The 27,201-nt window shown below is 43.0% G+C and overlaps 1 protein-coding gene across 4 annotated transcripts; it reads right to left on the reverse strand.

Moving 5' to 3' along the window:
* Positions 1–6,560: 6,560 nt before the first annotated feature.
* Positions 6,561–25,525, reverse strand: LOC139418272 (uncharacterized). 4 transcript variants are annotated; one of them, XM_071167608.1, is made up of 11 exons: positions 25,204–25,525; positions 18,136–18,256; positions 17,405–17,515; positions 17,077–17,125; positions 15,008–16,818; positions 14,770–14,803; positions 12,832–14,636; positions 12,164–12,212; positions 10,089–11,899; positions 9,826–9,862; positions 6,561–9,714 (listed from the first exon to the last, which is right to left on the reverse strand). In XM_071167608.1, exons 1-11 carry the CDS (start codon positions 25,302–25,304, stop codon positions 7,967–7,969), a joined length of 7,677 nt encoding a protein of 2,558 aa, XP_071023709.1. In that variant the 5' UTR covers positions 25,305–25,525; the 3' UTR covers positions 6,561–7,966. The 4 variants fall into 4 exon arrangements, with proteins under 4 accessions (XP_071023709.1, XP_071023710.1, XP_071023711.1 ...); XM_071167609.1 differs by having other exon boundaries at positions 17,089–17,125; positions 25,204–25,502; XM_071167610.1 differs by having other exon boundaries at positions 15,008–16,815; positions 17,089–17,125; positions 25,204–25,494.
* Between the last annotated feature and the right edge of the window lie 1,676 nt (positions 25,526–27,201).

Below are 27,201 nucleotides of genomic sequence, written 5' to 3' on the forward strand. Positions count from 1 at the left end.
AATTGACTGAATTGAAATGGAAATTACCCCAACCCTGGTGGCCCAACCTGGTCTCAGAGCATTTTGTATTATTCTGTATGTAAATCCGGGACACTCCATTGGATCCCACAAAATTGGGGAGAAATAAAGGGGGTACATTTTTTAAATGTATTTTTAATTGGGTTGAGGTCGGGTGATTGTGGAGGCCAGGTCATCTGATGCAACTGTCAAATAGCCCTTACACAGCCTGGAGTCAATGAACAGCAACCTTTTGTCCAGATGGGATAGGGCAGTGTGCAGTGTGATGGCGATTGCGTCATCTGTGGACCTGTTGGGGCGGTATGCAAACTGAAGTGGGTCTAGGGTGGCCGGTAAGGTGGAAGGGGATATGATCCTTTGAAATACAAATTACAGTCGCATTAAGCGCCAACCAGATGGGATTGCGTATCGCTGCAGAATTCTATGGTAGCCATGCTGGTTTAGAGTGCCTTGAATTCTAAATAAATCATTGACTGTGTCACCAGCAATGCACCCCCACACCATCACACCTCCTCCTACATGCTTGAAGGTGGGAACCACACGTGGAGATCATCCATTCACCTACTCTGCGTCTCACAAAGACACAGGGGTTGGAACAAAAAATCAAAAATTTGGACTTATCAGACCAAAGGACAGATTTCCACCGGTGCTTCTTGGCCCAAGCAAGTCTCTTATTATTATTGGTGTCCTTTAGTGGTGGTTTCTTTGCAGCAATTCGACCATGAAGGCCTGATTCACGCAGTCTCCTCTGAACAGTTGACGTTGAGATGTGTCTGTTACTTGAACTCTGTGAAGCATTTATTTGGGCTGCAATCTGAGGTGCAGTTAACGCTAATGAACTTATCCTCTGCAGCAGAGGTAACTCTGGGTCTTCCATTCCTGTGGCGGTCCTCATGAGAGCCAGTTTCATCATAGCACTCAATGTTTTTTGCGACTGCACCTGAAGAAACTTTCAAAGTTCTTGAAATCTTACAGATTGACTGACCTTCATGTCTTAAAGTAATGATGGACTGTCATTTATCTTTGCTTATTTGAGCTGTTCTTGCCATAATATGGACTTGGTCTTTTACCAAATAGGGCTATCTTCGGTACACCAACCTTGTAACAACACAACTGATTGGCTCAAACGCATTAAGGAAAGAAAGAAATTCCATAAATTCACTTTTATCAAGGCACACCTGTTATTTGAAATGCATTCCAGGTGACTACCTCATGAAACTGGTTGAGAGAATGCCAAGAGTGTGCAAAGCAGTCATCAAGGCAACGGGTGATTTGTTTAACACTGTTTTAGTTACTATATGATTCAATGTGTGTTATTTCATAGTTTTGACGTCTTCACTATTATTCTACAATGTAAAAAATAGTAAAAATAAAGAAAACCCCTGGAATGAGTAGGTGTGCCCAAACTTTTGACTGGTACAGTAAATCTAGCATATTGGCTGATATAGCCCAGTAATACAATATAGGGACCATGTGAGAATCTGTGGTTATTGAACAGATTTGTTATTTTTGTGCATTTTATATTGCCTATTGGACGCACAATTGCTGGGACCATGGCTGGCAAGTGACCTACGTCACATAGCCTAAAAGCAGTTGGGTTTGGGACCAGTTCTTGCAGTAGCGGTAGCGGGTTGGAGTCGGACGAAGGTGGGAGCAGCATGAAGAAATAGGTCCTGCGCAGACCTCTGGTGTGCACCATGACAGTGGCGCTTGTAATGTTAGAGCTGTTTAATACTGTGCCAGTGTGAAAAGTAAGGAATTAGCTAGGGAAACTGACAGATCAATAACGTTACATTGCCACACTGACTAAAACTCACATTGCACTGATAAAATGTCAGAATATCAATATTCAATCCAGTGGCCCGTGGTTTCATCGTTTGATTCAGGTCTAGTCTGGTTGAAGCAAGAAAGGAATAGCTAACATTAGCTAACTTTTGGCCAGCTCTCTCTAATGGTACATCAACTGGCAAAAGCTAGCCAAGTTAATTTACTTCTGAAACTGACAAAACAAAGGCTACAAAACATTTCCGTACAAACAACAGCTATTAGATAGTAATAATAGACACCTCATATCTTTATCTGACATATAACTAGAGGCTAGAGCTGACCAGGCTGCTAGAGCTGACCTGGCTGTGGTATCTAGCGTAGTTTATTCATTCACCTCAGTCGACAGGGGATTAAACATTAGCTAACGTTACATGTCAGTTACAATACTCTCTCAACACCGCGAATAAACACTAGTTTATTTTTGTTCTGTTAAACAACAATTACATCAGTCAACTAAAAAGTAGCCAGTTTCTGCTCTGCTTGCGTTTACAACTAGGTGAAAGAACGCAACACATACAGACTGAACTATGCTCAACTCTCCGGTGCTGGTCTAGCCAGTGATTGTAAATGCAGCAGGCTGAAAACTCCAAACATCCTGCCTGACCACATGGAGGCATCCGCATGGCCCTTAAGCACACCGTTGCCACTTTTTGTATCACATTGCAACGATACAACTGGGGTCGCCAGTGAAAGTTGCGCCCCTGCTTGTAGTACACTACTACTAGGGCAATTTGTAGGTACATTTTTACATCTAAGCTGCAGCATGCGTGGGAGCACAGCTCCACTGGACTGTGTTCAGGCTACACAGTATGAGCAGTCAAAGTAGATGTGGTTCTGAGATCAAAGTGAGAGCTGCATGTAGACATGTGTGTGCATCTTTGTTACGAGTCATTGCTAGTTGGTGAGTTATTAGGCCAGTTATAGCTCATTTCTAGTCAACAATGGTGGAGCTTCCAACAAGAGTACAAAATGTGTGCATTTCTAGCCATATTTGAAAAGCGAGTTAGGTAAAGTGCTTTATTATGTCTTAAAGGGTCAGTGTTGTATTTTGAGACTGTCTTGAATAGCCAATAGGCAGAGAGTAGCATAATTTGTCTGATTCTTTGTAATAATGGTATGGGAATAATAATGAATTTTATTTTGTAAAGTAGTTTCTTGCATCAGACATTTTCAATCACCTTGTCTGAAGGACAAGTGGATAAACAGGTTAATGTAAAGCCCTTTTCTCAAAAGTCTGATGGAATGTCGGCATTGAACACCACACATTGGCTGATACTGTAGTCTGAATAATAGAACAGCTATTTCCATGTTAAAATGTTATGGGATGCATTTTTCTCCATTGTTGGTAGGGCACTCTGGTAGGCCTACATTATGATCACATAGCCACAGCAGCTTACTTGGCCACTGTTAAAACTGCAACTTAAAACAGGTGAAGCCTCAGTGTTCACAGTAAACGCGTGCCGGAAGTTGTACAGAATTTTCACAACCAAGTTTGTGCTCAGCAGACCTGAAATTTGCTCATTGCCTAAACATTTTGGGAAAATTGATTTTATGTAAGAGGTTAGGCGAACTAAAACGACAAAGGTTAGGAAAATGTACGTAAAAGGAGAATTAGGTTAAGGTTAGAAAAAGGGTTAGGGGAAGGGTTAACTAAACACTAGTTACCTTCTACGTGAACACACAACCTTTGGATTGTGAGACTGTTGCGGTATACTCCCACCCATCCCCCCCGACCAAGCTCCTTACTTAAAGTAACTAAACCATAAGTGCATATCATAAACTCAGCAAAAAAAGAAATGTCCTCTCACTGTCAACTGCGTTTATTTTCAGCAAACTTAACGTGTAAAAATGTGTATGAACATAACAAGATTCAACAACTGAGACATACAGTTGAAGTCGTAAGTTTACATACACCTTAGCCAAGTATTTTAAACTCAGTTTTTCACAATTTCTGACATTTAATCCTAGTAAAAATTCTATTTTAGGTCAGTTAGGATCACTACTTTATTTTAAGAAATGTCAGAATAATAGTAGAGAGATTGATTTATTTCAGCTTTTATTTCTTTCATCACATTCCCAGTGGGTCATAAATTTACATACACTCAATTAATATTTGGTAGCATTGCCTTTAAATTGTTTAACCTGGGTCAACTGTTTTGGGTATCCGACCACAAGCTTCCCACAATAAGTTGGGTGAATTTTGGCCCATTCCTCCTGACAGAGCTGGTGTAACTGAGTCAGGTTTGTAGGCCTCCTTGCTCGCACACGCTTTTTCAGTTCTGCACACACAGTTTCTATAGGATTGAGGTCAGGGCTTTGTGATGGCCACTCCAATACCTTGACTTTGTTGTCCTTAAGCCATTGAACTTCCTGACTGATGTCTTGAAATGTTGCTTCAATATATCCACATCATTTTCATTCCTCATGAAGCCATCTATTTTGTGAAGTGCACCAGTCCTTCCTGCAGCAAAGCACCCCCACAACATGATTCTGCCACCCCTGTCCTTCACGGTTGGGATGGTGTTCTCCGGCTTGCAAGCATCCTCCTTTTTCCTCCAAACATAACGATGGTCATTATGGACAAACAGTTCTATTTTTGTTTCATCAAACCAGAGGACATTTCTCCAAAAAGTACAGTCTTTGTCCCCATGTGCATTTGCAAACCGTAGTCTGGCTTTTTATGGCTGTTTTGGAGCAGGGGCTTCTTCCTTGCTGAGCAGCCTTTCAGGTTATGTCGATATAGGACTCGCTTTACTATGGATATAGATACTTTAGTGCTGTTTCCTCCAGCATCTTCACAAGGTCCTTTGCTGTTGTTCTGGGATTGATTTGCACTTATCGCACCAAAGTACGTTCATCTCTAGGAGACAGAACGCGTCTCCTTCCTGGGCGGTATGACGGCTGCACGGTCCCATGGTGTTTATACTTGCGTACTATTGTTTGTACAAATGAACGTGGTACCTTCAGGCGATTGGAAATTGCTCCCAAGGAAGAACCAGACTTGTGGAGGTCTACAATTTATTTTTCCTGAGGTCTTGGCAGATTTCTTTTGATTTTCCCATGATGTCAAGCAAAGAGGCACTGAGTTTGAAGGTAGGCCTTGAAATACATCCACAGGTACACCTCCAAATGACTCAAATGATGTCAATTAGCCTATCAGAAGCTTCTAAAGCCATGACATTATTTTCTGGAATGTTCCAAGCTGTTTAAAGGCTCAGTCAACTTAGTGTAAGTAACTTCTGACCCACTGGAAATGTGATAGTGAATTATAAGTGAAATAATCTTTGAAATTACTAGTGTCATACACAAAGTAGATGTCCTAACCAACTTGCTAAACTATTTGTTAACAAGAAATTAGTGGAGTGGTTGAAAAACTAGTTTTAATGACTCCAACCTAAGTGTATGTAACTTTTCGACTTCAACTGTAAACTGAACAAGTTCCACAGACATGTGACTAACAGACATTGAATATGTCCCTGAACAATAGGGGAGGTCAAAATCAAAAGTAACAGTCAGTATCTGGTGTGGCCACCAGCTGCATTAAGTACTGCAGTGCATCTCCTCCTCATGGACACCAGATTTGCCAGTTCTTGCTGTGAGATGTTACCCCACTCTTCCACCAAGGCACCTGCAAGTTCCTGGACATTTCTGGGGGGAATGGCCCTAGCCCTCACCCTCCGATCCAACAGGTCCCAGCCGTGCTCAATGGGATTGAGATCCGGGCTCTTCGCTGGCCATGGCAGAACACTTACATTCCTTTCTAGCAGGAAATCATGCACAGAACGAGCAGTATGGCTGGTGGCACTGTCATGTTGGAGGGCATGTCAGGATGAGCCTGCAGGAAGGGTACCACATGACAGAGGAGGATGTCTTCCCTGTAACGCACAGCGTTGAGATTGCCTGCAATGACAACAAGCGCAGTCCGATGATGCTGTGACAAACTGCCCAAGATGATGACGGACCCTCAACCTCCAAATCGATCCCGCGCCAGAGTACAGGCCTCGGTGTAATGCTCATTCCTTCGACGATAAACGTAAATCCGACCATCACCCCTGGTGAGACAAAACCACAGTGAAGAGCTCTTTTTGCCAGTCCTGTCTAGTCCAGCGACGGTGGGTTTGTGCCCATAGGCCACGTTGTTGCCGGTGATGTCTGGTGAGGACCTGCCTTACAACAGGCCTACAAGCCCTCAATCCAGCCTCTCTCAGCCTATTGCGGACAGTCTGAGCACTGATGGAGGGATTGTGCATTCCTGGTTTAACTTGGGCATTTGTTGTTGCCATCTTGACCTGTCCCGCATGTGTGATGTTCGGATGTACCGATTTTGTGCAGGTGTTGTTACACGTGGTCTGCCACTGTGAGGACAATCAGCTGTCCATCCTGTCTCCCTGTCGTGCTGTCTTAGGCGTCTCACAGTATGGACATTGCAATTTATTGCCCTGACCACATCTGTAGTCCTCATGCCTCCTTGCAGCATGCCTAAGGCAAGTTCATGCAGATGAGAAGGGATAATGGGCATCTTTCGTTTGGTGTTTTTCCAGTGTCCTAAGTTTTCATAACTGTGACCTTAATTGCCTATCGTCTGTAAACTGTTAGTGTCTTAACACCGTTCCACAGGTGCATGTTCATTAATTGTTTATGGTTCATTGAACAAGCATGGGAAACGGTGTTTAAAACCATTTACAAATTATCTTTGAAAGACAGGGTTCTTTTTTTTTGCTGATTTTGTCTTGGAGGTGCATAAAAATATGTATAGTATGCTTCGTATGGTTACGAGGCCAGGCAGCACTACTCAACATATTCAAGACATTACATAATAACCACGTTATTGAAACAGGAGTAATAACGCCATGTAGGAAGTGAAGAAATAAAAGTGACCACTGGGATAAAACAGTTGGAAGATGGAAGTGCATAGGCCTACAGTACAATAAGCAATTGTGAGAATGGACACATTTCCCTTTGCTGTATAGTTGTCAAGACCGGTTCATTATGTTTGATTGATTTGTCTTTAATAATATCCATTAAGCAGTAGACACCATCACTCAATGATCACTCATCACTTCATGACACTAAGATTGTGATATTCCCATTAAAGATGGTAAACCGGTAAGATATACAGCAAGCTTTATGGTTTATATGGCCTTGGATCCCATATCAAAGGTGTGGCAATTCTTACATTCTCCAATCCTCAACAGAGCGGACAGCTGTATTCAGCTGAAGTCTGACAACAACAAAAAACATCAAATTACTTCATTAAAACATGCTTTATAATCAAACATTTTCTATATGAATAAAGACAAGGGTACTCTTAATATAGCCTAAATTAAATGACAATAACATTTCCTCAAAATAATTAAGGCTTATAGCGCCCTCTTGTGACTCATGAAAATCAATTTAATCATTATGGTAGGCCTAACACTGCAATGTGATAAGTTATATACAATAAGAACATTGGGTCTTTTTATAACTTTTTATTATTTTTTTGGACAAATATATATGAATGTTTAACTCTTAAGGAGACAGTATTTGGATAATTCTTTACAGAAAATGAACTCTCCTAAATAGACAGAAAACCTAGGAAATCATCATAAAACATCTACATGATAGAACTAACCATTTCGATTTGTGCCAAGGAAGAGAATGATACAACTTATTCATTGACAGTGAATTGATGCACGTGATTCTTAAATTCAGTCCAATGTTATTTGGTGCTGACAAAAATAAAAGTTATTTCAAAAAGCCTGATGGGACTGTGTCATTTTCAGACATCTGAATTCTTATGGTTTATTGGGTTGACTGTTAGTTATGCATAAAGGCACACACGCATTGGTAACCCGCAGGTGAGCATTGCTATTTTTGGCAAGACATTGGTCCCATTAGGCAGTACAATTATCCAAACAACTTAAACAAAAAATATATATGCTTGCAGGAAAACAAATAAAATGATCAAAATATTTAGATCATTCATGTATGCAGGGAAATGTCTTCTAGTAAGTTAAAAACTGTATTGAGACCTAAATTAGGTTGGATATTTACTCAAAGATACAGTGGGTCAGCAGTATAGGACACCAACTCAGAAACCTGCTTTATGCTAATGAGAGCTTGAGGGAACACCAACTTTTTACAGAGGATGAAGTTCAGAAAGAGACCTGGTCTCCTGCTGTATGAAACCCTGGAGGCTTCTCTTTCCCTGCCTGAAGGTACTCTCCCTCCGGGAAAATGGTAATATGACAAGGAGCCTTAGGAGGGTTTCAACGTTACTAAAGCTCCTAATGTCTGATGCCTTCAGAGTGTCGAGTACAGTGGCTGGAAGATACCCAGACATGGGATCCAACCACTTCTCTCTCCAAGACTTCATCTCTGTGTGGAGTGAGGCTATGTCAGGCATGTCATCTTTATACATGCGGAAAAGGTGGGCATTTACACTGCTGTTTTCCACCTTTGACATGGCATAAGGCACAATCTCCAGGCACCTCAGGGTACTGAGGACCTTCTCTGTGAAGAGCTCACTGACCTCAACAATGGAGTGCTCTACCACTTTCTGACTCACCGCCATTTTGTAAAACTGACTCAGGGGTTCTAGTAGCCCAGAGTGCAACAGCGTTATCTGCAGCTTGGAAGCTAAAGCGACAGCTTCCTCATACCAGATCTTATGATGTGTGTCGATATCGCTCTTCAATTCATTGAGGGAAGTTAGGAGGTCAGGCAAGCTATTCATAGCTAGCAACACATCTAGAGGTTTGCCCTGAAGAGATTGGCTCAGCTTTTTGGTCAAACTCAGGACATTCTTCAGCACGACAGCCGAGAAGATGAACTCAAAACTTCTGACTTTATTGAAGTACAGCAGTGCTTGGCCACTTCCTGAGCTACTCTCCTCACTTTTCTGCTCATTCAAGCACAGCATCACTACCTCAAGAAGCTCTACCATCAACTCATGCATTTCATGACTTTTCTCCCAGTTCTTAATAAGCTTGTCCCTATGCTCATTACCCTTCCCCTCATCATGTTGGAACATGGCAATGATCATGTCCTCCAGTTTGGTCTGTCGTTCTGTGTCCTCTGTGAGCCATTGTAACATGTTTTCTACAGACGCTGCACAGTCTGCTGCTGCCACTGCAGGAGATGACCTGGCTAGCCACACATTCAGAGAGAGAGCAGCGCTGACTGTTCGCATGGCCAGGGGGTATTTCTGGGATATTACAGCAGAAACAGCCCTCATCTGAGACCCTACCTCACCTACACTTAGCAAAGCTTGCCCTCTACAGTACTCCATGTTGAGCCCCAATTTCTCTGATAAGGCTGTTTCAATAGCATCAGCCAAGACAGCAGTGTCCTGGCTGAATGGGATGAAAGCTACAGTCTCCTCGCACTGAGTGTCCTGTTTTTCCAAGTACCTGATGCACAGGGGGACGTAGAGCTGTCCCTCGATCTCAACTGCCCGTTCCGTTATTATTGTAAAGAACTGTGAGTCCCAGAGTTCCTTGAGGATTTCCTCACGCACAGGTGGGTCGTAGAAAGACATGGCCTGCTTCTGACCTATGACCCCATCCTCTACTATCACAATACTGTCCTCTGCCTTCACGCCGTCCTCAGCTAACACAATGTCCACTGCTTTTACATCGTCCTCTGCAAACATGACTTCCTCTGTTATCACGCAGACTTCTACTTTCCCGCCGCCCCCGGCACCCACAACGTCCTCAGCGATCACAATGTCTGCCTTTATCACAGCATCTTCCACTTTCACATAGTACTCTGCCGCCTCCTCTGCCTTCAGCTTTCCTGCAGGGAGTTGATCTGACGTACCAGCTTGGTGTTCCTCAACTGCCTGCTCATGTCTTCCATCAGGGTTTACATCCAAAGCTCTAAAATCTAAAATGCACACAGTTAAACCACCTCCCCCTTCCCCTCATTTGCTTTATGATATCATATTCTACATTAACCTTGTCATGAATGTTCATATGATTTAACATTTTCACTTACCACTTTCCAGCTTCAGACCTTCAATTTGTTTCTTCACCTAAATCATAAAACAGAAATCAGTACATTTACAACATAAAGTTTAATATGTATGTCTTGTCAAGGGGTGAGTGGTGTTGTTGATGTATTATTTCCTGTTATTATATATCTGTAACTGAAAATGTATTTATAAAATATTGGAAAAATTATGCATACCTATACCAATAAAAATCTGTCATAAATACATCAGCATTGGAATGATAAAAGGAGTATTGCTGTTAATGTACCTGCTCAAGACATGGGCTGCTTTCTGGGTCAACTTCGATGCACTTCTCAATGACCTCCCCTAGTCTTTGAACAGTTGGGTAATGCATAAGAAGCATCACAGTGTCTGTTTTACTGCCCTTGCAGACGGTGTTCTTCAGCAGAGCCCTCATGGAGTTCAGGGTGGTCTTCATCAGGTCCCACTCCATACTGACGCTCGGTAGAACAGCCACCAGTCTAAGCAGTCTGGTCACTGTGGGATGGCATTGAGACTCAGCGTGAAGCAGTATCTCAGAGATAGAAGCTGGTGGTGAGAGGTCTTGATATTTCTCTTTCCAGACAGAGGCCCAGTTACTGATATCCTGCTCTACTGTGTCAGGGTCAGGGAGGTCAGACAGGTAGAGACTGTATAGCTTGTCTGTTGACTCTGCGCGAATTGGCTCTGAAATGGGCTGTGGATTGCAGGTGGGGAGCAGAGACAAGATCTTCAGGGCTTTTAAGTGACTGTCGGAGAAGTTGTACTTCATTTCATCAGCGAGGCTTCTCAGTAGAGGAGCACTCAAGTTGTCCCTGTAGTAGATCTCTGGAGACCCATAAGAGTTAGCTTTCTCTGGGAAACATACTTGCTGAGGGGCCACCTTGGATGCTAGTTGGAATGCTTCCTCAAACCAAGGTGAATGTACAGTGCTTATGTTATCCAGCATCTTGTTCAGCGTTTCAATGATTGGTACTATCTTCTCCACTTCACAGATGATGTCAGCAGGGTTACCACAGCGGAAGACAGTGCTGCAGTTCCGAAGAGGAGAACAGGCATTCTTCAGGATCACAAGTGTGATGACAAAATCTGCATCTCGCAAAGCAGTGGCGAGAACCTGTGCATGTAGCGACATAGTTCCGGCATCATGGGCACTAACTGAATCCAAGCAACTCAAGACTCCCTCCAATGTGTCGACTAGGAGATCAAAAAAGTCCTCCCTCTTCTTCCACCTGGAGCAACAAGTTTCTGGAATCTCATCCAAGGCCTCCCGAGGTGTATTCAGTAACCCATCCACAGCCTGTGCTAGCTCTGCCTCTAGACCAGGTGACTGGTCAAAAAACAGTAGGAGGTCTTCCACAATTCGCAGCATCTTTGTGACAGGTGGGCAGTGTACGCTTCCTGCTAGCCAACAGGCAAGACCACAAGACTCACTGGGTGTGATGACAGACAGAGGATAGCTCTCAAGGAACTCCAAAGACATCTTCTTCAGGCTGTGACAACCTGAGCCCATGCGCATGATTGCTTGTCCACGACACTGACTCATCGGCAATCCCCAGTCTTCAGTTAGAGTCGTAGAGAGATTCTTGGCTTGAACATCAACGTCACAGGATTCAAAAAATCGCAAAAAACCAATGAGCTCTACCTTGGGGGCACATTGCCCAACATATCTGACAAAGACAGGCAGATAGCTCTTATTAGCAATTACAACAGGTTTATCTGTGATAAGAGAAAAGAAGGGGGACTCCTGTATTTCTGAGAGTATGACTTCCCTGATGGATTTTGTAAGAAGCTGTACCATTTCCTCCTCTCCTATTTTACATGTGAACTTCCCATCTCTTCCAAACCAGTGGCACATGCCGAGATCCTGGATGAGAAGGTCTTGATCTTCTTTGGAGAGTTCGGAAAGCTGGCACTTATTTTTCCCCAAACGTGCAGCCTGTCTGAACACTGCTTCTAAACTCTGTCGATTATCTCCAGTGTGCCCATTCTCATCCACTGCTTTCATTTCTTGGTCTTTTTTCTTGTCAGAAGACTGTTGATTCTCAAGCTCCTCTGTTCTATCTTTGTCATGATCCACTGAAAATATGAAAACGGTGAATTAGTCAATTGAATTGACTCCTCTACCATAGAGTTCAGGTCATTAAAGTGGAAAAATAATTGAGAATAAAATTAAGGTGATTGTAAGGTGAATGAGAACAAGTGTTTCTCTTGATAAAACGTGGGCCCATCCCTATTACCAACATATACTAAATGGTAACAGTGTCATTACATAGTTATTAGCTAATAAATACTTAATGATCACATGGGGATTAACTGAAACAAAGCTTTGCCATCACATACCTTCCATGTTGGCTTCAGAGTTCTTCATCAGACTTTTGGATTCCTTATCCTGTGAATTTGATTTTCAATAGACATTATTAAAAGGAAATCATTTATTTTAAAAGGACATCTCTGTATAGGATGCTCTGAAAGACTGCATAAAATATTAAAAACAATAATATTCATGGGGGGGGCTCCCGGGTGGCGCAGTGGTTAAGGGCGCTGTACTGCAGCGCCAGCTGGCCACCAGAGACTCTGGGTTCGCGCACAGGCTCTGTCGTAACCGGCCGCGACCGGGAGGTCCACAATTGGCCTAGCGTCGTCCGGGTTAGGGAGGGCTTGGCTGGTAGGGATGTCCTTGTCTCATCGCGCACCAGCGACTCCTGTGGCGGGCCGGGCGCAGTGCGCGCTAACCAAGGTTGCCAGGTGCACGGTGTTTCCTCCGACACATTGGTGCGGCTGGCTTCCGGGTTGGATGCGCGCTGTGTTAAGAAGCAATGCGGCTTGGTTGGGTTGTGTATCGGAGGACGCATGACTTTCAACCTTCGTCTCTCCCGAGCCCGTACGGGAGTTGTAGCGATGAGACAAGATAGTAGCTACTAAAACAATTGGATACCACGAAATTGGGGAGAAAAAGGGGTAAAATTCAAAAAAATAAATATTAATGGAAATGTATTTTGAAAACTTACCAAGCAGAAACCCTCTAAAGCCTGGGGAGTGACCTTCAAGCACTTAGTCACCATCCGGTCCAAATCTCTGCTGAAGTTGGTTCCCACCTGCAGCATGGCCAGACACGGGGACCTGTCCTTAGAGCTGGTGTTCCTCAGGTATTCCTGGAACATCTTGTGGCGCATCGCTTCCCCACAGTTCTCCAGTACTGTGCTGGGTAACACAGACATGATCCTCAGCAGTGTATTGATGTTCCCAAAGTATTGCATGAGTGGCAGACGGAGAGTCTGAAAAATGGTGTCTGGGATGGTCACTGACGCAACTTTGGTCTTCCACTTCACCCTCCAGCAGCACAACTCTGTGAAGAAGTTGTCAGAGTCAGGCAGATCACTGGCGTAGAGAGGAGGCTTTGACCTCAGGATCTCAAACATGTAACTCACAGTCACAGAGCAGGGAACCAGGGATAAGAAGTTTAGGGCCTCCTTGTGGTCCTCAGAGAAATGATCCTTAACAGCATTGGTGAGGTTGTCCACTAGGGGCACACTCAGTGAATCTTTGTAATACAGAGCTGGCTTGATCATGCTATCCCTGGCCGCAGATGAATTATCAGGCACTTTTATCTGCACAACCAGACTCTGGGCAAGGGCACAGGCTTCGTCGAACCAATTCTGGTGAAAGACCTTGATGTTTGTTTTGACCCTGTTGAGAGTAGCCACTATACCACTGATCTGGCAAAGCTGTGATGCTGCGCTAAAATGATCCTTCTGGAGTCCTGCACTCAGCTCCCTGGTAAAGGACGAGGCATTCTTCAGGGCTACCATGGGAACAATGAAATCAAAGTCCCTTATCAAACGCAGCAGTGCTCCAGCTTTTAGAGAGAGTGAGGATTTCCATCTCTGTGGGTTGGTCTTGATTTTCTCCAAACATTCAACAAGGGGCTCCAGCATCTGCACAAAGACTTCATAGGAATCGTGCTTCTCCTGCCAGACGGTACAGAACTTACCCTGCAATTCTTGAACCTTTTCATAGCTTTCCCTAAGACCAAATGCAATGACATGATCCAGCTGTTTCTCAAGCATAGGCGTGCTCCCAAAAAACATCAACACCTCCTCAAAAACATCCAGGGCCCGTTTGACTGACGGCACAGGGGTGGATTTTGACCACCATGTGTTAAACGAGTAACAAGAGCTGTGTGTGCATATTGCAAGGGGGTACTTTTCCTGGATTTTACAGGCAAAGGCTTTCAGCTTGTAGGAGACATCACCGGATCCTAGGTAGGCTTGACCTCTGCAGTAACACAAATCGAGACACCACTCTTTGGTGACAATTTCCAATATGCGCTCTGACATGGCATCGCAGTCAAGATCCACATCCAGAAAACCCATGAGCTCCAATCGCATGACATCAAAACTGTCCACAAACCTGAGGAAGAGGGGAAGATATTTTTTCTCCCCTAACTTCACAACGCGGTCGATGAACAGAGAGAAAAAGGAAGTGCCAACTTCCAAAAGTATTCCCTCCCTGACTGCATCCTCGCATACTCTGAGAACCTCTTTCATCTCAGACTTCGATACATATTTCAATGTGTCTTCAACCTCGCCATCCTGTTCAGCAGAGGCCTCACCAGGCTGTCTGCTCTGGCTGTTATATGCCGCTGTCACAGCAGCCTGTAGAGCAGATTTGAGCGCCTCCTTATTAGTCTCTGAGGCTACGCATTTCGGTTGCTCCACTCTCTCCATCTCTAAGACCATTTCCTGTGGTTCTTTTTGTGTTTCATCAACATTCTCCTTTAGAGTGTGTTTTCCATCATTCTCAGAGACTGGTTCTGAAATAAAGCAGTCAAGAGCATGAGCCATGAATGATGAATGAATAAACATGGGTATTAAGGCAAATATTTTTATATACACCATGGTGCAATAAATACTACATAATATATATGAATACTATTATTTCCTTACCAGCTGCAGAGTGCATCTCCATCACCTCATCATCCTATGAACATAGACAATAAAAGCATTAGCAAAATACAGCTTTTGTTCAGTTACCGGGACCTACAAATGCAAATATTAGTAAAATAACAACACAAAAATATTCAACATCCACTTAGAGTAACTTCATTTTATGTTTTTCAAATTATTTGAAATCTTCAGTTTGTGTGATTGCTAGGCAAATACTTTTATATTAAAATAAATTTACCATATGCAACAACTGCAATATGTCAGGATGCTTCTCCACATAGGACTCCACCATGTCTTCAACATTGAAGTGCACATCTTGATTGACATAGACAAATGCCATGTTGCACAGTCTCTGATCCTCCGGTGTGGCTTTCAGGTAAGACTGGTACCGCTCCAGCACCATGTTGTACTGCCCATAGACGTCTGCCTCTGCGTTCACACAGGGGATGGTGCCCAGAACTCTCAGCAGGCTCTGCACATTTGGGTAAAATGCAATGTCTGGGATTTTCAGTGTTGCAAACACTGTTGTGGGTAGGATCCTCCGCTTGCTAGCATGTCTCCACTTCACCTCCCAGCAACCAAGCTCATCGTAAAACGTGTCGGGTCGAGCGAGGTTGTTCAAGTTCGCATCCGCCACTTTATCCCTGCGGATACTGAAATTGTGGTCAGCCATATAAGACGGCACCAACGAGAGCCATCTCAGAATCCGAACCATCTCAGTGCTAAACACCCTCTTTACCTCCGCAACAAGGTACTGTAAGATCTGCCTGCTCAGAGTCTCTCTGTAGAAGTCCTCCAGAGAGGTTTCAGTTGCACCTGCCTCACCAGTATCAGGTGAGCTCTCCTCCGGCCTAGCGACCTCCACTCCCAGCTTTTTAGCCCTGCCCACTGCATCAGAAAACCACTTCCTGTGGAATATTGCTATTTCCTGCAGATGTTTGTTGACCAGCTTTAAGGCGTTGGAGATTGTGTACTGCAAGGTGCTGCTGATGCTGATGGCTCCCCTGAGACTCGGGTTGAGGATGCTCACACAACAGAGGGTATTCTTCAGGACAACCAGGGTGATGAGGAAATTGAAATTCTTTAGGATCGGCTTGAGCTTGGCCATCTGCTCACAAATAGCAGTGTCTGCCTTTGCAGCCGAGCACACCTCATTGATGCAGGCGAGGAATGGTTCAAGAATGTCCAACATGGTGTGGAAGGCATCAACACCATACTCCCAGGTGTTCTGGCAAGCCTCTGTGATCCTGTCCACTTCACCTTTAAGGTGGCCGTAAGATGACTTGATCTTCCCTTCCAGTCTTTCCCAAAGATCTGGGGACCCTCTAAGCATTGTGGCGACCTCCTCCACTGTGTTCACAACCTTCTGTATGAAAGGCATGGGCATGGAGCGGATGAGCCACATGTTAAAGGCGTATGGGTCACTAGGTGCTAGCACTACCTGAGGAAACTCCTGCAAAATCCTGCTGGTGAGATCCTTCATTTTCAGACATAGAATGCCTGTGGTCAGGTAGGTGAGTCCTCGACAATGATCCATCCGCAGCCCCCACTTATTCCGTATTTCTGAGAGCAGCATGTAAAACAGACCCTCAGAATCTGCATCACAGGGAAGGAACCCCATGAGGTGTTTCTGAGGGAACCCTGCCACAGTGACGGACCTGATGAAAACTGGGATCTGATCTTTTCCCTCTATGTTTGTGACATCTTGCAGCAGAATGGAGAAAAAGCGTGCCAACCTTAAACTGTTCCGGATCTCCTCCCGCATGAGGTTCTCACTGAACTGGAGGACATCTTTCTGGTCAATTCTTTCAACACAGATGGGGTTGAGAGACTGTTGTCCCCTGTGGCCTCCCATCGGCTCATCAGTGTTGGGGTTTGCATCGTTCCCTATGCTGAATCCAGTGAAGGCAAGAGTTTCCTTGAAGTAGACTTTAAGGATTTCCTTTGCTTTGGAGTTGGAGACATCCTTTCTCCTTTGGTCCTCTTGCGGTAGATCACATGTTGCACTATTCTCTCCTGGCTTATCTTTCACCTCAGTTGGAGCATCTTCTGAAGTAAAGGAGAAAACATGGACATGCGATTGAAACAAATTTATTGAATAAATAAGTTGAGACATTTCTACAAATATCCTATTAAAAGGGTGTACTTTTCTTAGAGGGCTATCCCAATACAGACCACATGACTATGCACTGCCATGAAGTTGTGAACCAATTACTTAAATGTCATTTTTGGTAGGAAAATGGATGGCTAAATATGGGAATCTTAAATTGTTATGGTAAAACAAACAAGAAAAATATACTGATTTACCAAACCAATCACCTTTAGCTTTCTTCGAGGTTGCAAACTCCGCCTCACTCTAAAGGAATAAAATATATAATTAGCTGTAGACTGGAGTTAATGCAATAGGATCAGATTATACACTGATCAGGTTAGGATGACTATATATACACACACACACACACTTACTGAGATCAGGTTAGGATGACTATATATATATATACACACACACACACACACACACACACACACACTTACTGAGATCTGGTTAGGATGACTAGATACAGACACGGAGATCAGGTTAGGATGACTATATGGGGTACAACATTGTGTGGTTTAAACATGACAGAATACTTACAGGTTCTCTTATTCTCTTATTCCCGTTGCGGCCTGATGGATTGTTCAAATGTGTTGTAAAATCAAATATGGTTGGCATAGCACCCTCTTTCAAGGATGTTCTTAAAGTGCTCTGAAAAAGAAACAAGCACATTCTTATTATGACTACTTTATTGCCACTGTTGCATGCCTGCCAGTAAGAACCTCCAGGGAGAAGCATGACCTTTTAATACGGATAAAACCTAGTTTTCAATGTTGACCTACCAGTGGCCTTCAGAAAAACCGAGTGCATTATGATTAAGCTAGTCCCAACAAAGGTATACATGACTTAAACCTCACATCACACAGCATGTGGGAGACATATTCTACTAGTTTTTTATTATCCTAAGCACGTGAGAAGACGTTATTTTGGGTGTGCAAGAGTTTGTGTTCTGAATCCATTAACAAAAAACAATATGATATATTGCACAAGCTAGTTTAGCTAGCAAGCTCGGGAGGCGTTTCAATGGCGCAACTTAGCTAGCTTGCTAATGAGCAATAGCATAACTTTAAATGTACAGTTAATAAGGGATTGCACACTATTTAAGCCTACATCCCAAATCTGCTCATTGGGTCTATTGGCTAATGCATAGATGAGTCACCTCCTGAATAGATAGTCTAACTCAAGTCCCCTCTGAACAATATAACAACGGAATGAAAGTATAAAAGGAATGCTTTTTGGAAATACAAATGGTTTCTTCAGTAGATACTTACATCACAACAGATCAAGGAAGGCTCAAAATGATTTGCACATATTTTGAAGGAATTGTGCAACTCCTCAGGGGTTTTTGGCTCCAAGTCAGTTCGATGACAATTATTCAACCATTGTTTACATCTGAAAGGAAGAATTAACAGGTTAAAATTTCATATCTGCAATATGGATAGGCCTGCCCCTAGCCCATGTTATTCACCTTGATGAACGAGGTCTATCTACATATCACTAGCAAATCATGTACCTGTTTAGCAAAAATGGAAGGTATATCCGTAATCAGTAGAACATTGTGCTTAAAAAGGCATCACCAGACTGATTTGTTCTTGCAATGTAGTCTGACATTTCAGATTTACATTTTAGTAATTTAGCAGACACTCTCATCCAGAAGATGTTCTCATTGCAAGTTAAAGCGTACTGTTTGCTAGCTTGATATGTGTAGTAATGTTATTCTAATCAGAAATGTATTTGCATTGTGTTCTGGATAAAGTGCAGAGGTTTGATGGCACAAGCGGGGAGCCCAGCCAACAGAGAATTGCTGTAGTCCAAACGGGATATGGTGAATGCCTGGATTTGGACCTGCGCAGCTGCTTGTGTATATTTGTAAACAACGGCTGGTTCACGAAATCTAATATTAAGCAAGTCTCGAGGTTTTGCTCGCCTGAGTATCTCATGATAAGCTGTAGACCACATTATTTACCAAGAGAGTTTATCTATATTTTTTCATAGCTGTCTATTCACCACCACAAACCGATGCTGGCACTAAGACCGCACTCAATGAGCTGTAGGTCATAGGCAAACAGAAAAACGCTCATCCAGAGACCGCGCGCCTAGTGGCCGGGGACTTTAATGCAAGGAAACAAATCCGTTTTACCTAATTTCTACCAGCATGTTAAAATGTGCAACCAGAGGGAAAAAACTAGACCACCTTTACTCCACACACAGAGACGTGTACAAAGCTCTCCCTCGCCCTCCATTTGGCAAATCTGACCATAACTCTATCGTCCTGATTCGCGCTCACAAGCAAAAACTAAAGTAGGAAGCACCAGTGACTCGGTTAATAAAGTGGTCAGAAGACACAGATGCTAAGCTACAGGACTGTTTTGCTAGCACAGACTGGAATATGTTCCGGGATTCTTCCAAAGGCATTGAGGAGTACACTACAGTTACTGGCTTCATCAATAAGTGCATCATTGACGTTGTCCCCAGTGACCGTACGTACATACCCCAACCAAAAGCCATGGATTACAGGCAACATTCGCACTAAGCTAAAGGGTAGAGCTGCCGCTTTCAAGGAGCGGGACTCTAACCCGGACGCGTATAAGAGATCCCGCTATGACCTCCGATGAACAAACAAACAGTCAAAGCGTCAATACAGGACTAATATTGAATCCTACTACACTGGCTCCGACACTCATCACATGTGGCAGGGCTCGCAAACTATTACAAACTACAAAGGGAGGCACAACCTCGAGCTTCCCAGTGACACGAGCAGGCCAAATTAGCTAAATTACTTCTATGCTCCCTTCAAGGCAAGCAACACTGAAGCATGCATAAGAGCATCAGCTGTTCCAGATGACTGATCACGCTCTCCGTAGCTGATGTGATTAAGACCTTGAAACAGGCCAACATTCACAAGGCAGCAGGGTCAGACGGATTACCAGAACTTGTACTCTGAGAATGCACTAACCAACGGGCAAGTGTCCTCACTGACATTTTTCAACATGTTCCTGGCTGAGTCTGTAATACCATGTTTCAAGCAGACCACCATAGTGTTCTTGGGCACAGGGACTAAGTTAACCTGCCTAAATGAATGTAGCACTCACATCTGTAGCCATGAAGTGCTTTGAAAGGCTGGTCATGGCTCACAACAACACTACTACCCCAGAAACCCTAGACCCACTCCAATTTGCATACCGCCCAAACAGATGATGCAATCTCTATTGCACGCCACACTGCCCTTTCCCACCTGGAAAAAAGGAACACCTACATGAGAATGCTATTCATTGACTACACCTCAGCGCTCAACAGCATAGTGTCCTCAAAGCTCATCACTAAGCTAAGGACCCTGGGACTAAACACCTCCCTCTGCAACTGGATCCTGAACTTGTGCCACATCTGCCACGCAGATCATCAACACAGGGCCCCTCAGGGGTGCGTGCCTAGTCCCCTCCTGTACTCCCTCTTCACCCATGACTGCATGGCCAGGCATGACTCCAACACCATCATTAAGTCTGGCAATGACAACCGTGGTAGGCCTGATCAGCGACAACGATGAGACAGCCTATTTGGAGGTCAGAGACCTGGCCGTGTGGTGTCAGGATAACAACAACTCTCTCAACGTGATCAAGACAAAAGGAGATGATTGTGGACTACAGGAAGAGGAGGACCGAGCACACCCGCATTCTCACCGATGGGCTGTAGTGGAGCAGGTTGAGGGCTTCAAATTCCTTGTTGTCCACATAACCAACAACCTATCATGGTCTAAAATCACACCAAGACAGTCGTAAAGAGGGTACGACAAAGCCTATTCCCCCTCAGGAGACTGAAAAGATTTGGCATGGGTCCTCAAATCCTCAAAAAAAAAAACACAAAAAAAAAGAAGCTCAACAGCTCCACCATTGAGAGCATTCATCACTGCCTTGTATGTCAACTGCTCGGCCACAGACCGCAAGGCACTACGGAGGGTAGTATGTACGGCCCAGTACATCACTGGGGCCAAGGTTCCTGCCATCCAGGACCTCGATACAAGGCGGTGTCAGAAGAAGGCCCTAGAAATGGTTAACGGCCCCAGCCACGGGCCTCCCGGGTGGTGCAGTGGTCTAGGGCACTGCATCGCAGTGCTAGCTGTGCCACCAGAGACTCTGGGTTCGAGCCCAGGCTCTGTCGCAGCCGGCCGCGACTGGGAGGTCCATGGGGCGACGCACAATTGGCCTAGCGTCGTCCGGGTTAGGGAGGGTTTGGCCGGTAGGGACATCCTTGTCTCATCACGCACTAGCGACTCCTGTGGAGGGCCGGGCGCAGTGCACGCTGACCAGGTCGCCAGGTGCACGGTGTTTCCTCCGACACATTGGTGCGGCTGGCTTCTGGATTGGAAGCAGTGCAGCTTGGTTTGGTTGTGTTTCAGAGGACGCATGGCCTTCGACCTTAGTCTCTCCCGAGCCCGTACGGGAGTTGTAGCGATGAGACAAGATAGTATCTACTAACAATTGGATACTACGAAATTGGGGAGAAAGGGGGGTAAATTCAAAAAATAAAAGACCCCAGCCACAGACTGTTCTCTCTGCTACCTCACAGCAAGCGGTAACGGAGCGCTCACAGGGTCCAAAAGGCTTCTTAACAGCTACCAACCCCAAGCCATAAGTCTCCTGAACAGCTAATCAAATGGCTACTCAGATAATTTGCATGGAATTGGGACTTTAAAAAAATCTGTTCCCAACAATCTGGAATTGCATGCTGCAAAGTGTCAAACATTTTAGGCCATGCAGGGTTTTCATTGGAGCTAGACAAAACAATGAATTCCTTTCTCTTGAGCAATTGTCTTGTCCATTTTTGTGGCAGAGCTGCAGTGAGTTGGTTATACTTTCGTATTGAGCACATACACACCTTGCTTGTGTGACAAATTTTACCATCCTTATTTACAATGCCATTCATAAACCTACCTTCCTTATAGTTTTCCCCCTCTATCAGTACATTGGAGTTTAGCCATATTATGTTATGTAATATTTGTTCTGTCTGGAGGATGAAATTGTAATTGTAACCAACTCTGTGTGGCTTCAATTAAAACACGGATCCATTATCAATCCACCAGAAATTGTTGGCTTTAAATCTGTATAACATAAAAGGGCTACATTATGAACATTGGATGTGCTGCTGGAAAACCAGTTTGGATTTAGATATACAGTGCCTTCGTAAAGTATTAACACCCCTTTACTGTTGAACATTTGTATTGTGTTAGACAGAATTTAAAATGTATTAAAATGTAGATTGTCACTGCCCTAGACAATAGCCCATAATGTCAAACATGGATTTTAAAAATGCATTATATAGATTTTTTTTTTTAACTATTAAAAAATGAAAAGCTGAAATGTCTTGAGTCAATAAGTATTCAACCCCTTTGTTAGCAATCCAAAATAAGTTCAGGAGTAAACATTTACTTAAGTCACATAATACATAATAGATGCATCTATAATAATAGATGCATGGACTCATTCAGTGTTCAATAATAGTGGTTAACATGATTTCTGAACGACTACCAGGTTCAACCACAAAGACCAGGGAGGTTTTCCAATGCCCCCATTGGTTGATGGGTAAAACAAAAATGATAAAGACATTGAATATCCCTTTGAGCATGGTGAAGTTATTAATTACACTTTGGATGGTGTATCAATATACCCAGTCACTACAAAGATAAAGGTGTCGTTCCTGACTCAGTTGACAGAGAGGAAGGAAAACGCTCAGGGATTTCACCATGGTGAGGCCAATGGTGACTTTAATACAGTTACAGAGTTTGTCTGTGATAGAAAACAGAGGATGAATCAACAACATTGTAGTTACTCCACATTACTAACCATATTGACAAAGTGAGAAGAAAGCCTGAACAGAATACAAAAGATTCCAAAAACATGCATCCTGTTTGCAACAAGGCACTAAAGTAATAATGAAAAATGTGGCAAAGAAATTAACTGTCCTGAATACAAAGTGTTATAGTTGGGGTAAATCCAATTAAACACATTACTGAGTACCTCTCTCCATATTTTCAAGCATAGTGGTGCCTGCATCATGTTATGGGTATGCTTGTAATAGCTAAGGATTGGGGAGTATTTCAGTATAAAAATGAAACCGAATTAAGCTAAACGCAGGCAAAATCCTAGAGGAAAACCTGGTTCAGTGTGCTTTCCACCAGGCACTGGGAGATTAATTCACTTTTCAGCGGGATAATAACCTAAAACACAAGGTTGAATCTACACGAGTTGCTTAACAAGAATACAATGAATTTTCATGAGTGGCCGAGTTACAGTTGACTTAAATCGGCTTGAAAATCTATGTCAAGAATAGAAAATTGTCTAGCAATGATCTTGCAGAATTTTGAAAAGAATAATGTGCAAATATTGTACAATCCAGGTGTGCAAAGCTCTTAGAGACTTACCCAGAAAGACTGTAAAAAAAACTGTAATCTCTGCCAAAGGTGATGTATTGACTCCGGGCTGTGAATACTTATGTCTATTTCATTTTCAATACAGTTGCATAAATTTATAAAAACATTTTTCCACTTTGTCATTATGGGGTATTGTGTGTAGATGGGTGAGAGAAAAAATAAATATTTAAATCAATTTTGAAATCCGGCTGTAACAAAATGTGGAATAAGTCAAGGGATATGAATAATTTCTGAAGGCACTGTAATTTTGGAATAATGGAGGCTTTAGCAGTTTAATGCCTTAACATGTTCAACATAATAAAAAACTGGTTTTCCCCAACTCCTAAAAAATATATGTATACTATAGTAAGCGCCTATTAAGTAACAGGTTTCATCTTAAAATCACCCATAAATCCCCCTTTGAGATGGGGAGTGTTTTGAGTGCAACAGTGAGTTGCAATTGAAAGCATGCTTCACAAAAAAAGATGAATTGTTAAAATATTTCTAGTCTGACTATCTATGGGTAAAACTAACAGGGTTAGTTATCCACCAGAAAACCTCAAATTGCCAAAAAGAGTAGAACTCACCTTCTTTTATGCGATGATTTGACAATTAGATGTTTAATGTTTCTTTTGAAAAATATATTTTAAAAGGAATAGTTTCACTATATTAAAATGAGTTCAGTTGACATAACAGGGTTGACCTTAAATTTAAGGAACAGATGGAAACGCTAATCACAATAGATAAATAATAATCTTGAGAAATGACTGTCAAATCAACAAAATAACTATGGCTTTACAATGATGGATAAATGCTGCGGTTAAGTGGATTAAAATCGTCAGAAGTCACAGAGGGTGCACGGAGGGACATAAAAAAAATGTTTTACAGCTAATTTCCTGCAATCCTACACATTTTGCCATAGGGTGGAGAGAAACGTCTGCAGTTTTCAATATTAAAACTGAGTGAGACTGACTAACAAAATCAAATGGGGGAACCCCGGCCGGTATTTCAACCATGATTACAAAGTTCTGGTAGCTGGCTGCTAGACTAATTTACCAATCTCAAAAATGTTAGCTGACATGGTCTAATTGAGTGACCATCAGTGAACGTAACAAGAATAAAACAGATGACGCACAACCAAAGTTCTAAATTGCACCTTGTGTATACTAATATTCTAACTTGCTACTATTCTAAGTTGAGAACCCGACTGAATTGTTTTGTTGTTGTTTTTTTACCCAAGGGCCTGGTCTATACTTTGGCGACCCTTGGGGCTGTCCCACGCAAGATTTCTGTCCCCAACACTAAAACTAAATAATAAAAACAATACGTATTTTTATACAATTGAAAATAAATTTAAAAAAAACAGCAAATCAGCTCTGAAAACAAACTGAAACTAAACTTAATATCAAATAAAAATAGAAAAACGAATAGAAAAAAATGACAACCTTGGCCCCATGAACTTACTTCTGTAATATTCCATTTCTAATCACTATTTTCGGGGGACTTACATTCATGAACCTCACAGCATATTTGGACCATAATCAACATGGGGAGGTTGTTATTACCTGCTAGCTACATCAAGCCAGATGGTCTGCTAGCCAATTGTGTTATTTACACAATTGCAAGAGGAAGTTGTCAGATTAAAGTTTTCATAACTTTGTGGGCTCAACAGAGACTACCCTCCCACTAAAATAGACGTTTCATGGATCCTTTGATAAATAATAGTGTATCCGATTCCTCAACCAGAATGTAGCCTTTTAGCAAGCTAATTGGCTAGTTCCATCTTTGACATTAACTATTACCATCAACGCTAGCACAAGCTAGGTTAGCTAGCTAGCTGACTCCGTACTGTTTCAATGCCAATGAGGAATACAACGATACATTTAAAAAGTAGCTAGAGTTAATAAGGGATTGGAAACTATTTAACATAACTTACCCCTCCGGGTCCAAAGGGAATCTGAAAAAGGGGACGTCTGATTTATCTGTGTAGATATTACAATTTGGTGCGGCACAGCGCTTGGGCATTTTGGGATCCATGCACTCACTGGTCGTTCAGAAGTCGTGCATCGTGGAATTAATCAGAAATCCACCCGTTTTTAATCTTTAGCTCAATATTAGCACAACGTCTTGAAATTAACTTTGTAGCTAAATTCATTATTTAATTCCGGAAAAAGTTGATTTGTTGCGTGGTGTAGTTAGTTGCCTGTGTGTTCATAAATCAGGAAGAACATCAGTCTTGTCAGCCACACGAGAAAAGTACTTCCGGGTCACGGAATTTCGAAAACGTTCCAAATCAAAGTTCTCTACGTAGTGGCAGAAAAATATAATGAACATGTAATTATTAAGTTGAATGAAAACTAATAATCTTAACATTAATAATGATTCTTATTTGTTAATATTTAAGTGACATTTGCATTAAATGTGTGTTTTAAAACATGTTCCAAGGTCAAATATATGCCCCCAAAGCAAATTGTGCATACATTACATATTGGCTTTTAGAGAATTTAAAAAAAGTGTGTGCCTATGTAAAAGTGGGTTGGGGAGTACTCAGTGGGGACTGTAAAATCTATATATGGGGCTCTGAATAATATGGAGTGTTGCTGGATATGTACAACAAAAAATAAGAAGGTAACCTGCCTAAATGACTGCTGCCCCGTAGCACTCTCATCGGTTGCAATGAAGTGCTTTGAAAGGCTGGTCATGGCTCACAACACACCATCATCCCGGAAACCCTAGACCCACTACAATTCGCATACCGCCCAAACAGATCCACAGATGACACAATATCAATCGCACTCCACACTGCCCTTTCCCACATAGACAAAAGGAACACCTATGTGAGAATACTATTCATTGACTACAGCTCAGAATTCAACACCATTGTGCCCACAAAGCTCATCACTAAGCTAGGGACCCTGGGACTAAACACCTCCCTCTGCAACTGGATCCTGGACTTCCTGAAGGGCCACCCTCAGGTGGTAAGGGTAGACAACTCGCTGATCCTAAACACCCTTAGTGGTGCGTGCTTAGTCCCCTCCTGTAGTCCCTGTTCACCCACAAATGCGTAGCCAAGCACAACTCCAACACCATCATTAAGTTCGCTGACGAAAACAGTGGTAGACCTGATCAGCGACAACGATGAGACACCCTATAGGGAGAGGGTCTGAGAACTGACAGGACAACATCCTCTCTCTCAATGTGAGCAAGACAAAGGAGATGATTGTGGACTACAGTCAAAGGAGGGCCGAACAGGCCCCCATTAACATCGACAGGGCTGTAGTGGAGCAGGTCGAGAGTTTCAAGTTCCTTGGTGTCCACATCACCAACAAACTATCATGGTCCAAAAACACCAAGACAATCTTGAAGACAGCATGACACCTTTTCCCCCCTAAGGAGACTGAAAAGATTTGGCATGGGTCACCAGATCCTCAAAACGTTCTACATCTGCACCATCGAGACCACCCTGACTGGTTGCATCACCGACTGGTATGGCAACTGCTCGGCATCCGATCGTAAGGAGCTACAGTATAATCCAAGATGGCGCAGCAGTAAAACGTGTTTGTTTTTGTCCCATGTAAATATTGTCTTTTTCGTTTTTTTTGTAAACATTTCAATCTCTTTTTCCATTTTCAAAATAAATATACATTCCTGCAACCCGTCTCACCCAATGTGATAGATCAGCAATTTTTTTTAGACCTTATAACTGGAACCTCCATCAGGAAGCTGGCTAGCTAATTAGCTACTAGATATTTAGTTATTGTTAGCCTCTGCTAGCGGTCTTTACCTTTGCTCGGACTCCTGCCGCTTTAGCCTGTATAGCCCGGAAAATACCTGCCAGTCTGTACAGCGCGATACCAGCCATGAGTATATCGGACTGCTCTTTTCCACTACATCACCGGATTCCTGTCGCAAGCTCTGAACCATTACACCGGAT

The sequence above is a fragment of the Oncorhynchus clarkii genome, chromosome 10 (genome assembly GCF_045791955.1).
Source record: "Oncorhynchus clarkii lewisi isolate Uvic-CL-2024 chromosome 10, UVic_Ocla_1.0, whole genome shotgun sequence".
In the NCBI taxonomy this organism is placed as follows: domain Eukaryota; kingdom Metazoa; phylum Chordata; class Actinopteri; order Salmoniformes; family Salmonidae; genus Oncorhynchus; species Oncorhynchus clarkii.